General features: G+C 42.0%; 1 protein-coding gene across 11 annotated transcripts in view; it reads left to right on the top strand.

Moving 5' to 3' along the window:
- Positions 1-17,935, top strand: part of ATP6V0A1 (ATPase H+ transporting V0 subunit a1) — a 53,290-nt gene that overhangs the window by 13,513 nt on the left and 21,842 nt on the right. For 7 of the 11 annotated variants that reach the window (XR_011493847.1, XR_001396851.3, XM_014833607.3 and 4 more), the window contains 9 exons: positions 5,319-5,422; positions 5,757-5,883; positions 8,524-8,606; positions 9,208-9,301; positions 12,298-12,510; positions 14,719-14,869; positions 15,761-15,900; positions 16,245-16,402; positions 16,855-16,945. Coding sequence is in view for 9 of the 11 variants with exons in the window: in XM_014833607.3 (XP_014689093.1) it covers positions 5,319-5,422; positions 5,757-5,883; positions 8,524-8,606; positions 9,208-9,301; positions 12,298-12,510; positions 14,719-14,869; positions 15,761-15,900; positions 16,245-16,402; positions 16,855-16,945 (1,161 nt within the window). In the remaining 2 variants the exon portion in view is untranslated. The remainder of the gene's footprint in view (positions 1-5,318; positions 5,423-5,756; positions 5,884-8,523; positions 8,607-9,207; positions 9,302-12,297; positions 12,511-14,718; positions 14,870-15,760; positions 15,901-16,244; positions 16,403-16,854; positions 16,946-17,935) is intronic. The other 4 variants (XM_070483282.1, XM_070483283.1, XM_014833609.3 and 1 more) reach the window with 1 other exon arrangement.

Raw genomic sequence — 17,935 nt, forward strand, 5'->3', positions numbered from 1 at the left:
GTTGAAAATGTAGGTGACTAAGCTGCCAGTGACAGCTTGCTGAGGTGACCCCATGGAAAGGATTTGGAACAAGGCTTTTAGAAGGCTTCTTTCTCCTGATTAAACCTGGGGAGGAGTCTTACTCACCATTTTGGCCTGGATGTGCTTTTTCTGATAGCCTAGAATATGGATAACTCTCTTTTTTACAAATGTCTTTGCCGCCAGATTAGCAACATCAGGCACACCAAAGATTGTTCCAGTCACTGTTCGGTGTGCCTTTTCATAAAGTTCTTTATTTCCTTTGCTTGACAAAAAAATTGTGGCAAAGCTTTTAAAAAAATAGAAGGCCCTATTTAGTTAGCGTCTCATATGTTCTCAGTTCTACTTTTAATTTCTGTCTTTTGAGGAAAGAACAGCTCTCCATAGTACTCTAGACTGGAGCAGGGGTTTGCCAACCAGCAGCATTAGCCTCACCTGGGAACTTGTCAGAATGCAAATTATCGGTCCCCACCCCACACTTTTTATATCAGAAACTCTGAGAGTGGGCCCCAGCAATCTGTTTTTACAAGGTGATTCTGAGGCACCCTGGTTTGAGAAACACCGGGCTAGAGACAGCTGAAGATGTGCTACATTCCTCAGTAACTAAGGATTTGACTCAGAGAAGCCGTGATAATTAAAAAGATCTGCTGGGGAGAGGGAAAGGGGAGAAGCTCCTATGAATTTAATTGCCTGGTCCTCTTAAGAATCAGAATCTGGCTAAGTATCAAGAGAGGTTTGGTGTGAATATTCAGCTTGCTCACTGAGTTTTGAATTTTGAGACTGATGGTAACTTATTTGACCAGCCCCCAAAGTCACATTAGAGGGTGTGGGACAGTGTGATTAACTCTTTCGAAGTGTTTCAGGCCTTTTGCAACAGGCATGACCACTTATGCCATATGGTCTTAAGGAACAAATAATCTGGAATTCGAGTATGCTCACTGCCTAAACATTATTGTATTTATATTCCTTAATTCACTGAGCATTTGATGAACACCTACTCTTTGTGAGGCATAAGATGAGTAAGACGTGGTCCCCATGTTCAGGGAATATATCACTTAGTCATATCAGGAAATATCCCCGCACACAGTGCCTTCTTGTGCTCACAGATGGGTGCCTTTCTAAATGTGTCCAAGCTGCTGCCCACAATCCGGTGTAAACCTGGCCTCAAGATCAAAGCTTAGCTACTTTTTTTAACATCATGTGGGACTAAATTCTTTTGCTTTCTCCCGCTTTTTTCCCTTTTGATATAGCCTTTAGTTTACGGCTGGGATGTTGCTGACGTATATGAAAATGTCTTTCATAACCAACTGAGTTTAAGGATTGGACTGGCTTTGTATCTAGTTCATTCTGGGAGAAATTCTGAATAAAGACTAACAAATGGTCTCCCTTCAGGGAAATAGTTATTTAAATAGTTAATTTTAGAATTAAAAAAATAGTAAAAACAAGGGGAACCACTTGGAAAGATGATGTAAGGTTTTAAAATCGTAAGTTTTGGATTTAGGAATTTTCTTTGTGATTTTTAAGTCTAAACATGAAATGCCCATCCTGATAAGGTAGGCTTTACGTCTCCATGACCTTCTGTGCCCTGCCCTGGTGGGTTGTTTGCCCCTCCTACTCATGCAAAACTTTTGCTTTTTAATCTCCAGAAGTACTTTTGGACTAGAGGTCAGGCTGTGAGAGGTTCTGCTGCTGCTTTTGTCATCAGCCCCTCTCATTCCTAGCACCCTCACCACAGTGCAGAAAGTCTTCTGGCAAGAGCCACACTGCCTTGCTTTCCTCTTCTCTTCACTCTCACTGGCAAGAGTCCGTGTCTTGCCCTGCTTTTGCTGAACAGGAGACAAAGCCTCACAGAGCAGCATGTCTGCATGTGCAAGTGCGAGTGTTAAATAATGCAAAAGATAAGGAAACCTGGACTCTCAAATCTCAGGAACTTAGGTTTTTCATGAGATTTTCTTCCATGCCTGAAATTATGATATTTGCAAATGGCCTAAAACACTACCAATTTTAAATCCTTCTTTTTTATATGATTTGGTGAATATGATCACTAATTTCTAATAATGACTTAGCAGGAAAAGGCTAAATCAGAAAATGATTCTTTCCATCTTTAGGCATATGGGTTATGATTGGCAGGGTGTGTAGAAGGGGAAAAGTAAACATATGTTGAATATTCTTATGATTTAAGATGATTACAGATTCGACTTAGCCAATTCTTATCCAGAGCATTTCAAATGACTTGTTAATGATTATCCTTTTCTCAGTCTTCTTGCTTATGAAGAACTGTAAGAGCTGGAGAGATTTCTCTGCATCTTTTACCATAAGCACCATAGCATATGAGAACGTAAAGAAGACTGGAAAAGTAATGGTTAATGGCATGCAGATTCTTGCCTTACTTTCCCTCTGAGTTTTCCACCCATCTGCTTTCTTTACTTTTCTTTCCCATCTGCCATCTCCTTCCAGGCTTGGGTGAATACCGTAGGTGATGAAATGTAATTTCTGTCTAAAGTAGGTGGAAGTACAAGTGTTTGTTCTTGGTAATTAACGTAGCTTGAACTGGATGTGCTGCCTCTGCGTAAGTGTGGACATAGAGCTACTGAAGTTCTGCGACTTCCTTTTTCAAGGCATGGTTTCAGTATTCTGATGGGGGAAGGGGTAAGCCAAAGGGCATAGCAGGTAATTAGAGGAACAGTGGCAGTGTTGTTATTGTTATTAGAGGACCCAGATTAGGATTTAGATACTCGATGACGTGCTTTTAGAGATTGCTTTAAAGGCCCTCAGTTAGTGGCTCTGGTCATCTGAGTTTCCCATCAGGCACAATTATTTTATTTAAAAATTGTTTAACTTGGGGCTGGCCCCGTGGCCGAGTGGTTAAGTTTGCGCGCTCCGCTGCAGGCGGCCCAGTGTTTCGTTGGTTCGAATCCTGGGCGCGGACATGACACTGCTCGTCGAACCACGCTGAGGCAGCGTCCCACATACCACAACTAGAAGAACCCACAACAAAGAATATACAACTATGTACCGGGGGGCTTTGGGGAGAAAAAGGAAAAAATAAAATCTTTAAAAAAAAAAAAAATTGTTTAACTTTTTCTCTAAGATTTAGGGTTCTTAAGTATGAGGTAGTGAAATTAGTAATTAGAATATTATTGCAATTTATTTCTATTTAACTTTAATTCTGTTGGTTTTTTTATACCCAGAGAGTCCCAGATACAGTCTTTGGAGTAGTCTAGTTGCCAAGTGCTAGTTGCTGTTCCATCAGTTGTCCCCTTTAGAGCACATCTGTTTTGCACTGAGTCTGATCTTCAGGGTTTACTTAATCCAGGTCTTGTGAGCTGTGCACAGAAGGAGGCGGGGGTCTTGTGAGTAGCAGTCGGTTTCAGTGATTTGTGCCAAGGGATATCCCAAGAGCAAGTTGAAATGCTGTAGTCGTCTGCATCCTCAAAACTAGTTGCCTGTGGCTTGCGGTCAGATGATTCGATTTTAAGTAGAAACAAAAAGAGCCCCCTAAACTTCCATATGACAGCCAGTGGTAACCTGTGGCCCCATTATCTCTTCTTCAACTTTTCCAAATCTCATGATAGTATTTTTCTGCGTTTCTGGTGTATTCAGTGCCTGCCCTTCCCTTTTTTGTTTTTTTTTAAATCAATGTTGAGTCTGCTTCTAGAATTTGCTTCCCGAAACAATTGCTTTTCACTTTTTTAGGCTTTCAGACTTACCATCTGTTTGGTTGGTTGGTTGATTTACTTATTGAGGAAGATTAACCCTGAGCTAACAGTTGCTGCCAATCCTCCTCTTTTTGCTGAGGAAAATTGGCCCTGAGCTAATATCCATGCCCATCTTCCTCTGTTTTTTATATGTGGGATGCCTGCCACAGCATGGCTTGATTAGCGGTATGTAGGTCCCTGCCCAGGATCCGAACCAGTGAACCCTGGGCCAGCAAAGCAGAACATCCGAACTTAACTGCTGAGCCACCGGGCTGACCCCTACCTCTGGTTTATACTCAGTTTTTTCCTCCCTCTTCTACCGTTACATTAATGATTTTATCAAGTGAGTTTCCCAATATGGCACTTTTTGATAGCAGGGTTGACAGGAGTAGAATCAAATGGGAATTTGGAGTGAAAGTGATAGAAAAAAATTGTCCTAACTTTTTGTATAGTTTTGCTTTTGAAAAGGAAGATTGTTCTGGCTTACTTCTAGTCTTTGGTCAAACAAGGAGTGCGTTGGGTATTACAGTTGGCTAGATCAGGCAGTCGAGAAGTCAGTTGGCCTCTGTTTTGTTTCCTTTCTGCTGAAAATAAAAGGTGGTCAGATGTGTAGCTTAGAGGGAGACTAGAAATAGAGACCTACATCTGAGAAAGCCCCTCTCCTTCATTTCATTGTATAAACTGTCATGGTGGAAATCATTTTAAATCTAAACAAACCAGCCCGTGAGCTCTATATTGGCTTATTATCTGTTACTTTTCTTCACTTAACTTGTTTTAGATTGTTGCCTTAAGCTGTGTTCTCGAGAATCCTTAAACTGTAAAGCCTACATGAACATTTTAACGTTCTTAGATACGTTTTCACTTTTTCTTGCCTTTACGGATGCAGTGGAGGCCCAGGCCTGCTATTGTGTTTCTTATCCTTTTGGAGAAAGAAATACTCTTTAAATCTCATGATTTAGAGCATTTTGTATAGTGGCCATGCTGAAACTTGTCACGTTCTGAATTTTTAAGAGCGTCAAAAACCTAGGTGTCTGGAGATGCCCCTTTGGTCTTTCTCCAGATCACAGTGTGTTTAAGATGGTGATGGGGCCTTCCTTTCTTCCTTGGAAAGAGAGTCTCCATCTTTCACATTCTCACACAGGGAAAATTCTAGTTTGTAGCCACCTAGAAATTTGATGTTGAGAGTATTTGCAGAGCTGCCTTGTTTTTGCTCGGAAGGAAGGAACACTTCAGCTCATCCACATGCAGAAGTAGTTCCTGGTACTTTGATGGCTCATTCAGGGAAACCTATGAGGCAAAATGGCTTCCACCAAGTAACAGATTTATATATATCACCAGCATTTAAAGTTTTTTCTTTATTCCTTATTCCTTATTTCTAAAACCATTTCCCCAGATGCTTTACTGGGGCTGTTCTGCTTTCTTTACCTCTTGTTTCTTTCCTTTGTTTTCTTCTCCATTCTTATCTTTCTATTGTGGGTATGTCTTCTCTTTTGGTGTTTTTTTTCTTTTTTCATCTTTATTTTCTGAACTTATCTCCTGGTTCCTCGTTCCCTGCATGCCACTAACTATTTTCATTAGATATTAATTGATTTGTGAATTCAGGCTGAATTGCATCATCAGCAGATGGCGGATCCAGACCTGTTGGAAGAGTCCTCGTCCCTCTTGGAGCCAAGTGAGATGGGAAGAGGCACACCTTTAAGACTTGGGTAAGTACCACTTCTATCCCCTGTACACAGTGTGGTCATGCTCATTTTTGCTGTTCAAAAGAGCAGTGAGGCTGAGCATTCACTTGCTCCCAGGATACACTCTCTTCTTAGCCTGTTGAGAGGTGTTCCTAAGTCACTTTGGATTCAGTTCCTGAGTTGTTCTGTCAACCCTCTGCTGGGTTCAGGAATAAGACTTGACAGCCCTTTTGCCATAACAATGCATAGCCTCACATTTGTCATCTTTGCCCCCCTCCTCTCACTTGCCTTCTTTGTCTTAAAGCCTTCCATCCCATGGCATGGAATAGAGTTCCCTATCTGGCTCTTCTCCCCACAGCTTCGTGGCTGGTGTGATTAACCGGGAGCGCATCCCTACTTTTGAGCGCATGCTTTGGCGGGTGTGCCGGGGGAATGTATTCCTGCGACAGGCTGAAATCGAGAACCCCCTGGAGGATCCTGTGACTGTAAGACAAGGAAATTGCGTCCCATGGAGTAGGTCTTGTAAAGGGAGCTCAAAGCAGTAACACAACATGGTGCCACCTGAATCTGACCCTCCCACAGAGGAGCCGTTGTGTTTACCCCTGCTTTGACCTGTGAATTTGAAGGATTGTTCTTTCCCTCTTAACTTCTGTCATATGTGTACATATGATGTATATGTGACATATACGTTTTCAAGTCTTACTCATTAGGTATTATTTTGATTGGAAATATGTTTTTTCCAGTTATTTTAACTTTTATTTGGAAGCTTATTTTTAGCTTTATGTGTTTTCTGTTACTTATCTGGGACCAAAAGAAAATTAGCTTTCTATGAAAGTTAATTTAAAGCAAGACATCTGGTTCCAAGTTTGATAATATCCATGTGCAAAAAGAGGAGAGGGAGCCAACCCTGTGGCAGAGTGGTTAAGTTCGTACACTCCGCTTAGGCGGCCCAGAGCTTCGCAGGTTCAGATCCTGGGTGCAGACCTAGCACCACTCATGGAGTCACGCTGAGGCGGCGTCCCACACAGCAGAGCCAGAAGGACCTACAACTAGAATATACAGCTATGTACTGGGGGGCTTTGGGGAAAAGGAAAAAAAAGAAGATTGGCAACAGATGTTAACTCAGGTGCCAATCTTTTTTAAAAAAAAAGAAAGGAGAGATTTCCTAAACTGTGATCTTTATAAGTTGATGAAATTTTAGTTCTTAAGGCTTTTTGTCTACTTGTTTATTGGGAAATTTAGAGACTTAGTTTAAAAATATACATTGTGCAAGATAAGATGATCTTCCCCACCTGATGCTTTAGAAAAAAGGAATGGCTTAAAATCTTGGCATTTGACGTAAAGGGACAGAGTTCTTAACATAAACCTACGTTAAGTATGGTGAGTCCTGATTTCAGGAATCACAAGCAAAGAAGATTAAATGTTCTGCAAAAAATTTACTTCACTTTTTTTTTCCTTTTTAAGGACAATTAGCCCTGAGCTAACATCTGCTGCCAATCCTCCTCTTTTTGCTGAGGAAGATTGGCCCTGAGCTGATATTCGTACCCATCTTCCTCCATTTTTTATATGTGGGACGACTGCCACGGCATGGCTTGATAAGTGGTGCATAGGTCCGCGTCCAGGATCCAACCGGTGAACCCTGGGCCGCCAAAGTGGAACACATGAGCTTAACCGCCGTGCCACCAGGCCGGCCCCTACTTCACTTTTTTTATATTAGTATTATTTAGAAGCCTAGAGTTGGCTTTTTCTGTTTCAGATTATCTCTTGGATTTCTTAAATTAGTATTCTTTGCTCTACCTAAGAAGGAAGATTGAATTGTGAGACTTCTCAGAGTGGGTGGGTCATGCAGCTAAAAATGATGTGTCTGTATGGTTTTTATTCTCAGTCCTGAGCAGGAGTGTGGAAACACTTGGGTTACAGTGAGCCCCCTCACCGGAGGAGCACTTTTTCAGCCTTACTGAAAGCTGTCCTTGGGTGTAGAGACATTGCAGTCTGCAGTCACACCTCATGTGAAACTGTTCTCAGGAATATTCAGCCGAGTTTCTGGGCAACAGAAACATTATTTTATCAACAAATCAAGGAAAGAGGGAGTCTTGAGAGCTACAGCAGAACAGCTGCCCAAAGAATGTGCTCTAGTTTATTCCTAGACAATTTAGGAATTTAAGACTCTTCAGCCTTATTTTCTTTATTCTTTATCCCTTTTATCCCTCTAAAGTTTGTTTGTGACATCTTATTATAAATGCTCTATAGTAGTATGAGAAAATAAGGCAACTAGAGACAATCCTGATTAACACCCAGTGTAGCTTATTTTTCTGATCTTTCCATCTAGTCCTTGCACCAGACTTCAGGTGTAAACTTGGTATTCGAAATTGCCTTCCTCCTGTCGCCTAAAGTCTAAATTAGCGTGAATCATGATTCTGCGTCAGCATTCTTCCCAGCTACTCAGTTCCTTGTAGTTATTCAGTCCCCTTTATCTGGGAATTTCTAAGCATGCGACAGGCAGGAATGGCTTCCTTCTCCTTTCTGTCCTCTATACTTTTGTCATTCAGGCAACATAAGATTTGATGTTGAATTGGTAAATAGGGCCAAGTTGTGCTAAGAGGAGAATCATCTTAGCATCCATCTCAAGCTCCTCATTGAGTTTAAAAACAAATACAGGAAGATTTTTGTGAATTAGAGATCACAGGGCAAATGTTGTAGTGGAGCTTAAGAAATGGTTTGAGGATAGTGGTTAAAGTACAGGGTTGCCATATCCTTAAAGGATTTCTGTTGTTTGTGTATCACCAAGAAAGTTAAGTTATTTAAGAGGTTTTCGGGGGCTGGCCCAGTGGCGCAGTGGTTAAGTTCGAACATTCCACTTCTCTGCAGCCTGGGGTTCACCGGTTCAGATCCCGGGTGCAGACATGACACTGCTTGGCAAGCCGTGCTGTGGCAGGCGTCCCACATATAAAGTGGAGGAAGATGGGCACCGATGTTAGCTCAGGGCCAGTCTTCCTCAGCAAAAAGAAGAGGATTGGCAGCAGATGTTAGCTCATGGCTAATTGTCCTCAAAAACAAAGGAAAAAAAAATACAAGTTTTTTCCACATTAGAAGCCTGAACTCTCGGTTTTTGGTTTGGGGCCTAGGGTGACTACGTGCACAAATCTGTGTTCATCATTTTCTTCCAAGGTGATCAGCTGAAAAACAGAGTCAAGAAAATCTGTGAAGGGTAAGAGAAGCGTGCCTGCCCTGAGGGCACAGCCACGTACCTAACAGAATAGTGAAACACAAACCCTTTTCTTCTACCTGGACACAGTGAATAGATCTTTTAATAATGTTAGAGCTATTTTAAACAATTAGAAATAGCCTAAGTTCATTTTTTAAAAGTACCATCAAAACCACAGTTTCCTTTCCTTGGAAAAAAGTAATTAGGACTCATGGTTTATAAATACTATGTTGTTCTGGGACAGTGGGTCTGCACACCCAGCAGTGTGCGATAGGCACTGTTCTCTTAAGCTTTGCTGAAATTCTGCCCATAAGATCTTTTTTCCGTGCCATTTGTCTCCAATAATTTATGATATAACTTGTAATACTGGCTTTTTTTTTTTAATCTAAGGGAATTCGGTAGTTTCAGAGAATGTCAGCATAGTTCGAATTTTGCTGTTCTGTCTGTAGGCCACTTCCCATAAATAATGATTATTGATTAGTGCATCAGTCTGAACTAATCCTGTTTTGGTTCTTCTAGTAAATTAGGATTACTTTATGAGATTATTTAAATGGCATAGGTTAAGAAATTTCAGTGTTTCTCAGGCTGTGTCTGTACATTCCAGGTTCCGAGCCTCACTGTATCCCTGTCCTGAGACGCCACAGGAGAGGAAGGAAATGGCTTCTGGAGTTAATACCAGGATTGACGATCTCCAAATGGTACAGAGGGCTGGAGGGAATTTGTTGTTGTGAAATGCTACAACAGAAGACTGTTCCCCTTCCTTGAAACACTATCGCTTAGTCTATTAGGCACCTGTAGCAGCCCAGGGTACCAAGAAAAGAAATATCCATGGGTAATATGTCTATCTGGGAGCTGGGGAAAAGTTTCAGGGAATGACTGTTAAAAATAGCATTAATCAGGGCTGGCCTGGTTGTGCAGTGGTTGGGTGCGCACGCTCCACTTCGGTGGCCTGGGGTTCACTGGTTCAGATTCCGGGTGCGGACATGGCACCACTTGGCAAGCCATGCTTTGGTAGGCGTCCCACGTATGGAGTGGAGGAGGATGGGCACGGATGTTGGCTCAGGGCTGGTCTTCCTCAGCAGAAAGAAGGCTTGGCAGTAGATGTTAGCTCAGGGCTAATCTTCCTCAAAAAAAAAAAAAGGCATTAATCAGGGCCAGCCCTGGTAGCCTAGTGGTTAAGTTCAGTGTGCTCTGTTTCAGTGGCCTGGGTTCGGTTCCTGGGTGCAGACCTAGACCATTCATCTGTCAGTGGCCATGATCTGGTGGTGGCTCACGTACAGAAAGAGGAAGATTGGCACCGGATGTTAGCTCAGGGCAAAGCATTCTCAGCAAAAAAAAAAAAAAGCATTAATCATCCTCAAATGAGACAGAAATTCTATGCCTCTGAAATCATTGTTGACAGTATACAATTCCCCTCCTGGTGAATCTGAGATATTCTTTTTTTCCTTCTTTTTTTTTAAAGATTGTCACCTGAGCTAACATCTGTTGCCAATCTTCTTCTTCTTTTCCCCAAAGCCCCCCAGTACATAGCTGTATATTCTAATTGCGAGTGCCTCTGGTTGTGGCATGTGGGACGCCGCCTCAGCATGGCCTGATGAGCAGTGCCATGTCCACGCCCAGGATCCAAACTGGTGAAACCCTGGGCCACTGAAATGGAGCGCACGAACTTAACCACTCAGCCACGGGCCTGGCGCCTGAGATGTACTTTATAATTTAAAAAAATATGATTAGTTCAAAAAAAAATCAAGTAATACAGAAGTACATATAAAGTCAATTCTGCCCCCTCACACAGACTCTCCCCCTCCGGAGGCAGCCACTCCTAACAGCTTGGTGTGTATTCTTCTGGTCACCTTGGATCTTAACCACACAGGTTAGCCAAAGAGCCCTGGTGTAACTCTCGTACCCAAGAAGAGATTTCGTGCGATTTTTACCAGATCGCAGTGTGTGTGGCTTGCACGCACCATGGTTGTCACAGGGTTCTAAGGAGGGAATCATGATATATGTGTACATGGAAGGAAAAGGGTGGCCAGTTGGAGCTTTGATCCCTGTTGAAAGAATGTGATGATTGCCCCCTTGAAACAAAAATAAACATATTTAATCCCAAAGGCAGTTCTTTCCAGGAGTGGCAGAATTGTCAGAGATAGGTTGTAACTCCCATTTCAACTCCCTTTCTCATCTTTCCCTCGAACCTCTATTGTATGTGACCCACCGGCTTGACCTATTGCCAACTCCCTTAGATACATTTATCTGTTTAACCAAGGGAAGAGAGATTTTTAGAACTGCTGGTGGGTGATAGGCCATGTTAGTACATTCTGGCTTCTAGGGCTTTCTTATCCCTTCCCAGGCTATGGGTAGATTTTAAAGAGCATATGCAGTCGTCGTTATAAATGACCAGAATTTGACTTTTAAAACACCTAGCTGTGTGCACTGAAACTTTAAAAAGGAATTGAATACCAAGGAGTAAGATGTGGGGCTGGGAGACAGGGAAAGAGAAAAGCAAATAGAATGTTGCTTGCAAGTTTATTTAGCATCTTTCCAGAAGTTTTAATAGTAATTGTAAAATTGTCAGCCAGAAGGAGAGAAAGTAGCTTTGTTCCTTTATTCTCAAGTGATAGAAGAGTTTCCATAGCAGGCCGTGGCATTTTTTTCCCGCTATGGAAGTCACCTTCTACTGCCCAAGACAGTTTTTCAGGGAGTAGCTGCTGCTTTTTTTCTGTACTGACTTGAAGAGCCAGCTGTGATGAAGACTTAAGCTAAAATGATTAGCACATAGCTTTTTCCTCTTCAAAGAAATGTGGAGATTTAAGATAGATTCTCATGCAGAAGTGTGATTGGTGGGTTGCTTGCCCAGTGTTGGCTTAGCCCCTCTCCTGCTATTGAAATCTTTAATATTTAACGATAAATAAGGCAGTAGAATGTAAAATGTCCCTGCCCTTTCCTCCCACTCTAGTCTTGGCAGTGTGGTTCCTCTGCAGGAAATCTGTACTGCTTTCCAAAGGGTCAGCACTGAAACTTTTTCCATTTAAGAAACCTGACAGAAAGAGAAAGCCCTGTCCTCTCCGTGATGACAGTCTATGTGGCAGTCTACATCTCCTCTAGAGGCCATGGGTCCTCCTGACCCCGCAGTGTCTCCTCTCTCCTGTTCCCGGGCACGGAGTCTTTCTTCCTATCGGCAGACGATGGTGTTCAGCACTGCCTCTTTCCCACCGGTCTCTGATGCTGGCTAATGGTCAGGGGATTCTGCAGCTTCTGTTCTTACGTATGGATTTATTACTTTGTCAGTTCCTGGGCCGGTCAGTTCTGGGCTGACTTCTTCAAGTCTGAGTTACAGGCTCCATGTGGAAAGTCATCACTCTTTAATGATCCAAGTAAAAGCCAATGACCTACATTGTTGTGCCATGGATTTGGTGATAATAAATATAGAGAGAAAAGCTAAAAACCGTTTTCTCAGGTTTCTCTTCACCTTGAAGCTAAATGAAGATGAATGTTAATAGCTAGAACTCTAATTTCTTGTAATTTGGAAAAAAAAAAAGACAAAGAAAAAGAAAAAGCCCATTCTAGCCAGAGGAATTAAAAAACAGAAAACAGATCACTGGCAACCCTTTTCAGAAAGACGTGCCTCTTTGCCATTCATGTCCTGAGATCTAAGACTAATGTTAGAAGGATTCCTCCCTTGTTCTTTATCTCCCAAAAGGTTCTGAATCAAACAGAAGATCACCGCCAGAGGGTTCTGCAGGCAGCTGCTAAGAACATCCGTGTCTGGTTCATCAAAGTACGGAAGATGAAGGCCATCTATCATACTCTGAACCTCTGCAATATAGATGTTACCCAGAAGTGTCTGATTGCGGAGGTCTGGTGCCCCGTCACTGACCTCGACTCCATCCAGTTTGCACTCAGAAGGGGCACGGTGAGTCCCCCACAGCCAGCAGTGCAGCGTATGGCCAAGAAGAGAAGTTCCCATCAAGAGTAACATTAACCAGTTACATTTGTATGGCATTTTTACTTTCAGAAATATGCTCATCTTGTACTCATCTTGTATCCTGACATTACATTTCTTATATCCTTCTTTTCCAGATATGGAAACTGCAGTTAAAAAAAGTTTAAATGACTTCATCATCATATACCCGTAAATCTTCAGGGTAGCTCACAACCAGAACATCAGTTTCCTGATCCACTCTCTGTCCCTTAGACTACTTTTGTAATGTAACACTAGCAGTCCTGTTCAATAGTTAGAGCTGCTCTGTGCAGGGCACTGATCTAGGCACCAAGAGATACAGAGATGTAAAAAAATATGCCTTCAAGTGTCCTACGATTTACTTGCAGAGGCGGACATGCAGTTACAAGACAGTCTTTGCTAAGAGTGGTGTATGTGTGTGGAGGGAGGGTGCTAGCTTTTCCAACTAAGATGATCAGAAAAAGCTTCAAGAAGAAGGTGACGTTTAATTAGGGCTTTGAAGAACGAGTAAAATGTCCATTGGCAATGACAAGAAGAAAGCAATATGGACAAAGGCAGGAAGTACAGGGCAACTGTGCATGTTCGGGCAAGAACAGGAATTTTAATGGGTGAGCCGAAAGAGTAGGAGGTAAACCTGGATCAGGTAGATTGGAAGCTAACTATGAAGGGGTTTTAAGTACCAGGTTAGAAGTCTAAATTTTATTCTAGAGGAGGTAGAGAGGCGTTGAAGTTACTTAGCAGTGAAAGGACATGATCAAAGCGGAGTTTTAGAGGGATCATCCATTGATAGTGTCTAGGTTGGGTTGGGGATTAGAGAGTCAATAGGTGGGGGTTCACTTAGGAGGTTATTGTAAACGTAGAGTAGTAAGCGATAAGGACCCTAGGGTAAGACCTGACAATGGGGAAAAAAATAGTGATGAATTTGTGAGATATTCTGAAGGAAGTATCAATAGGTATACCTGGTTTCTAGCAACCTGCAGGAGAAATACAAGGAGAAAAATTTAAAATGTTTCTGAGGCATCAAAGCTGAGGTGCTGGTAGAATAATGGTTCCATTAATGGAAGTGAAAGTTAAGCAAGAGAAACTTATTGAGAGGGGAAAGATGGTAAGTTCGGTTCAATCACATTGAAGGGATGGATTGAAATTCACATGGTAGGGGCCGGCCCGGTGGCACAGTGATGAAGTTCGCACTTTCTGCTTCTTGGCGGCCCAGGGTTTGCTGGTTTGGATCCTGGGTGTGGACATGGCACCGCTTGGCAAAAAGCCATGCTGTGGTAGGCGTCCCACGTATAAAGTAGAGGAAGATGGGCACGGATGTTAGCTCAGGGCCAGTCTTCCTCAGGAAAAAGAGGAGGATTGGCAGTAGTTAGCTCAGGGCTAATCTTCCTCAGGAAAAAAAGAAAAGAAAAGAAAAGAAATCCACATGGTATTATCAAGAAGATAATGGGACGGGTTCTCAATAGAAAGGGCAAAATGAAAGAAGGGGGGTTCATGAGAGTGGGAGGGAGTGAGACCTCCAAGAGAGAAAGTAAGGAGGCTAAAGATAGAACCTTGGGAGCCCTACAGTGTTATAGGCAGAGGAGGAAGAGCCAGAAAAGGAGTAGTTAGTGAGCAGGAGGGGAACTCCTAAGGAAGACAGATTTTCACCAAAGAAGAGGAAGATTTCCAGTGTTGGGGCTTGTATATAGGAGAACAGACCTTTGGATCTGGTGATGAGCCAACCCCTTTCAATAAGCGTGCTCAGCTAGACTGCAGAAGTTTAGGGAGTTAAGTGTAGGTGGCGAAGGAGCAGAGTCAGAGAATAGCTTCGCTTCTCCCATAAGAGAAAGAGTGAACAAGGATATTTATAGAACAGCAAGTAAGGATGTCTCCCGAAAAGGAAGTACCACGTTTTCTTTGGTTAAACATTTTAGAATCAAATTTTTTTCATAGTAAGGAAATTCTTCCTAAGACTGCATTTAAATCTTTCATTGTAAATTTTGTACCTAGTTGCAGTTTCCCTAAAGACTGGGAAAGACTAAGATATAATTTACATAAAATGAAATACACGTATTTTATGTGTACAGTTTGATGAGTTTTGATAAATATATACACTTGTGTAATGACCGCCACAGTTAGGAGGATAAACTAATTTTGATATATGTGCTTAATGTTTCCCAGGAACACAGTGGCTCCACCGTGCCCTCCATTTTGAACAGGATGCAGACAAACCAGACTCCCCCAACCTATAACAAAACGAACAAGTTCACTTATGGCTTTCAGAACATAGTAGATGCTTATGGAATTGGAACTTACCGAGAGATAAATCCAGGTACAAAAGCTTGAATCTTTCCCTCTAGAGGTTTTGTTGTTTGTTGTTTCTTTTAATGCCTTACTTTAAATCCTATTGAACAACTGGATTAAAATTAAAGATGTTGTGAAGACCTCAGCTCCAGTGTAGTCCCTGTAAGAGGTGCCTGTTTGGACATGGAGAGTTGAGATTTCTCTTTGAGTGGCACTCCTGTAAGAGGAGGATTTATAGGAATTTTATAGGAGTGACCTCAGTACATTGGATTCTTCTGTGCACCCTCACTGCTAGGAAACACTTGGCCTTCTCTAGCACGCTGTTTGCAGGAACTGCTTTAAGCAGAAAGTTTTTTCCAAGATATCTGATATTTTAAGGTGGCTTCCCTGTTCCAGTTTGTACAGAGAAAATATAGCAGTTGTTGACTGTTTTAGGCACAAGGCAGATTTTTCCTCTGTTTGGAGAGTTAATCATTAAATCAAGAGTCTGGGAATTCATTTTCAGCTGGGCCTCCTGGGGGACCTGCTTTGCTCTTGGTTCTGGGCTTTCTCCCACTTAACCAGTAGCTTTATTCAGCTGGTTGCTGCACAGGAGAAGAAAGCTGGCCTGCCCCAGAGCAGTGTCCTGGGGGTTAGAAAAGAGGAAGAACCAACCACGCTGTTGCCAAGGCTCGAGACAGGACTTTCATTTCCTGTGTTCTTTGTTTGAAATGCCAGCAGTAGCTCAAATGCCGTCAGAGCTGCTTCGTGGGGGTATGCAGATCCTGCAGTGGAAGATTTTCTCGGGGGTCCGTCTGAACACCAGCTTGGGAATAGGTCACCTTATATTGATCTTAGAGTATGGAGGGGAATATGATCTGTGGGGGGTTGCTGCAGTTTTCTGTACCTTGTCTTTTTCTTTCTTTGTTTTTTTTTATAGCTCCGTACACCATCATCACTTTCCCTTTCCTGTTTGCTGTGATGTTTGGGGACTTTGGCCATGGCATTTTGATGACTCTTTTTGCTGTATGGATGGTGTTAAGGGAGAGCCGGATCCTCTCCCAAAAGAATGAGAATGAGGTAATGTTTAAGTTACATCTGAATAAGTTATGGACTGAAACTTTATAATTTCTCAAGCATTCATTATGAAAATTATGATCTGGAAGTCTTTTATCCATGAATCTATAGAGAAGGTATAGAGACTATTTAGAGAGTAGTGAAGTTATGTTCATTTTAAAACTAAAGAGGCCACACGCTGTGAAAGTGAATTTCTTGTTAAAGTTGTATTTTGGTCTTTATTTCAAGCTCTCTGACCCAGGATAGGATAAATTATGAGAGAAAGGGTCTGCTGTATTCTAAATAATATTGTCACAATGTGGGCTGTAGTGAGTTCATGTCATTGACTTCTTTCTTCTGGCTCCCAGATGTTTAGCACTGTGTTCAGCGGCCGATACATAATTCTATTGATGGGTGTGTTCTCTATCTACACTGGCCTGATCTACAATGATTGCTTTTCCAAGTCTCTTAATGTCTTCGGGTCATCCTGGAGTGTGCGGCCGATGTTCACTCTATATAATTGGACGTAAGTTGCAAAGAAGGTATAAGTCAAAGCTTAGTACTTTCATGTTAAGCTCTGATTTTCTGGACAAGAGGTAAAGCAACACTTCTTTAGGAAGGGGTTGACAGTGTCTCTGTTTTAGAAGAATGTAGTATCCCCTCTTATTTATACTCCAGCCTGGGAAGTTCTGTATGTTTTGTTCCGCAGTATCAAGGAACTGAGACTATAAATTAGGCACGTTGATTCTTTTTGTAAATTAAAAGCAGATTCCCCAAATTCCCTACTTGGTTGCGTATGTGTGTTTAATTTTTCTTTTTTGTTATCTCCAATCCCTTCTCATTCTCAGATGCCAGTCCCTTTTCTTTTATTGAAGAGACAAGATAGCTGTAGTAGTTCCTTTTGGCATCAGTTTCTGGATCCTAGAAATTTCCCTCTCTTGAAAAAAAATAAATGCAACTTTTCTCCTAACATGGTAGGGAGGAGACACTTCGGGGGAACCCTGTTCTCCAGCTGAACCCAGCTGTCCCTGGAGTTTTTGGTGGACCATACCCTTTTGGCATCGATCCAGTAAGAGCACTTCTTTTCTATATATCTAACACCAAATTTTTAAGCTGTAACTCTGAAGTGAGAGAGTTAAAGTGTAGGTGAATAGTTGTTTGGTTTTTAGTTAACATATTTTGGGGAAACCTTAGTACATCTGTCCAGACTACTTCACAGTCATAAGAGACCCAAGTGCCTTGGAAGCCAAATCATTTTCCCTGCACTCCTTATTTCTGAGGGAGCTAATAATATTGACTCTGGGAAGACTCATTTTTAAGACTCTTTCCCTTTATAATTTATTTCTCTTTAACTTAGTTTGGTTTTTATTTTTAGCAGATGTTTTAACAAAGCAGAAATAGCTCTTTCCTATGGGTTTTAGATTTTCATTCTTATCTTTATGTACTTGTAAAGACTTATCCCAGAGTTTAATTTTTTTTCAAATACTTAGGCAAATAAAGTGTGATCAAATCTTTTGTATGTATGCTTTAAAAGGTGGGGAGGGGAATTTAAGAATAAGCATTAGACAGTAAGGATTACAAAATTCCAGAGGAAAAGTGGATCATTATGGGGCTGGAAAGATTAAGGTTTCTTGTAAAAAATGGCAGTTACTCTGGCCTTTAAAAAAATTTTCAGGGGGGCCGGCCCTGAGGCCGAGTGGTTAAGTTTGCGTGCTCTGCTTCAGCACCCAGTGTTTTGCTGGTTCGGATCCTGAGCGTGGACACAGCACTGCTCGTCAGGCCATGCTGAGGTGGCGTCCCACATGCCACAACTAGAAGGACAACAACTACAATATACAACTCTGTACTGGGGGGATTTGGGGAGAAAAAGCAGAAAAAAAAAAAAGAAGATTGGCAACAGTTGTTAGCTAAGGTGCCAATCTTAGGGGAAAAAAAGTTCTTCAAACAAAAAAATTTCAAGGCCAGCCCTGTTGCGTGCGTAGTGGTTTAAGTTCAGTGCACTCGGCTGTGGTGGCCCAGGTTCAGTTCCTAGCCATGGACCTACACCACTTGTCAGCGA

Source organism: Equus asinus, chromosome 13 (assembly GCF_041296235.1).
Source record: "Equus asinus isolate D_3611 breed Donkey chromosome 13, EquAss-T2T_v2, whole genome shotgun sequence".
In the NCBI taxonomy this organism is placed as follows: Eukaryota; Metazoa; Chordata; class Mammalia; order Perissodactyla; family Equidae; genus Equus; species Equus asinus.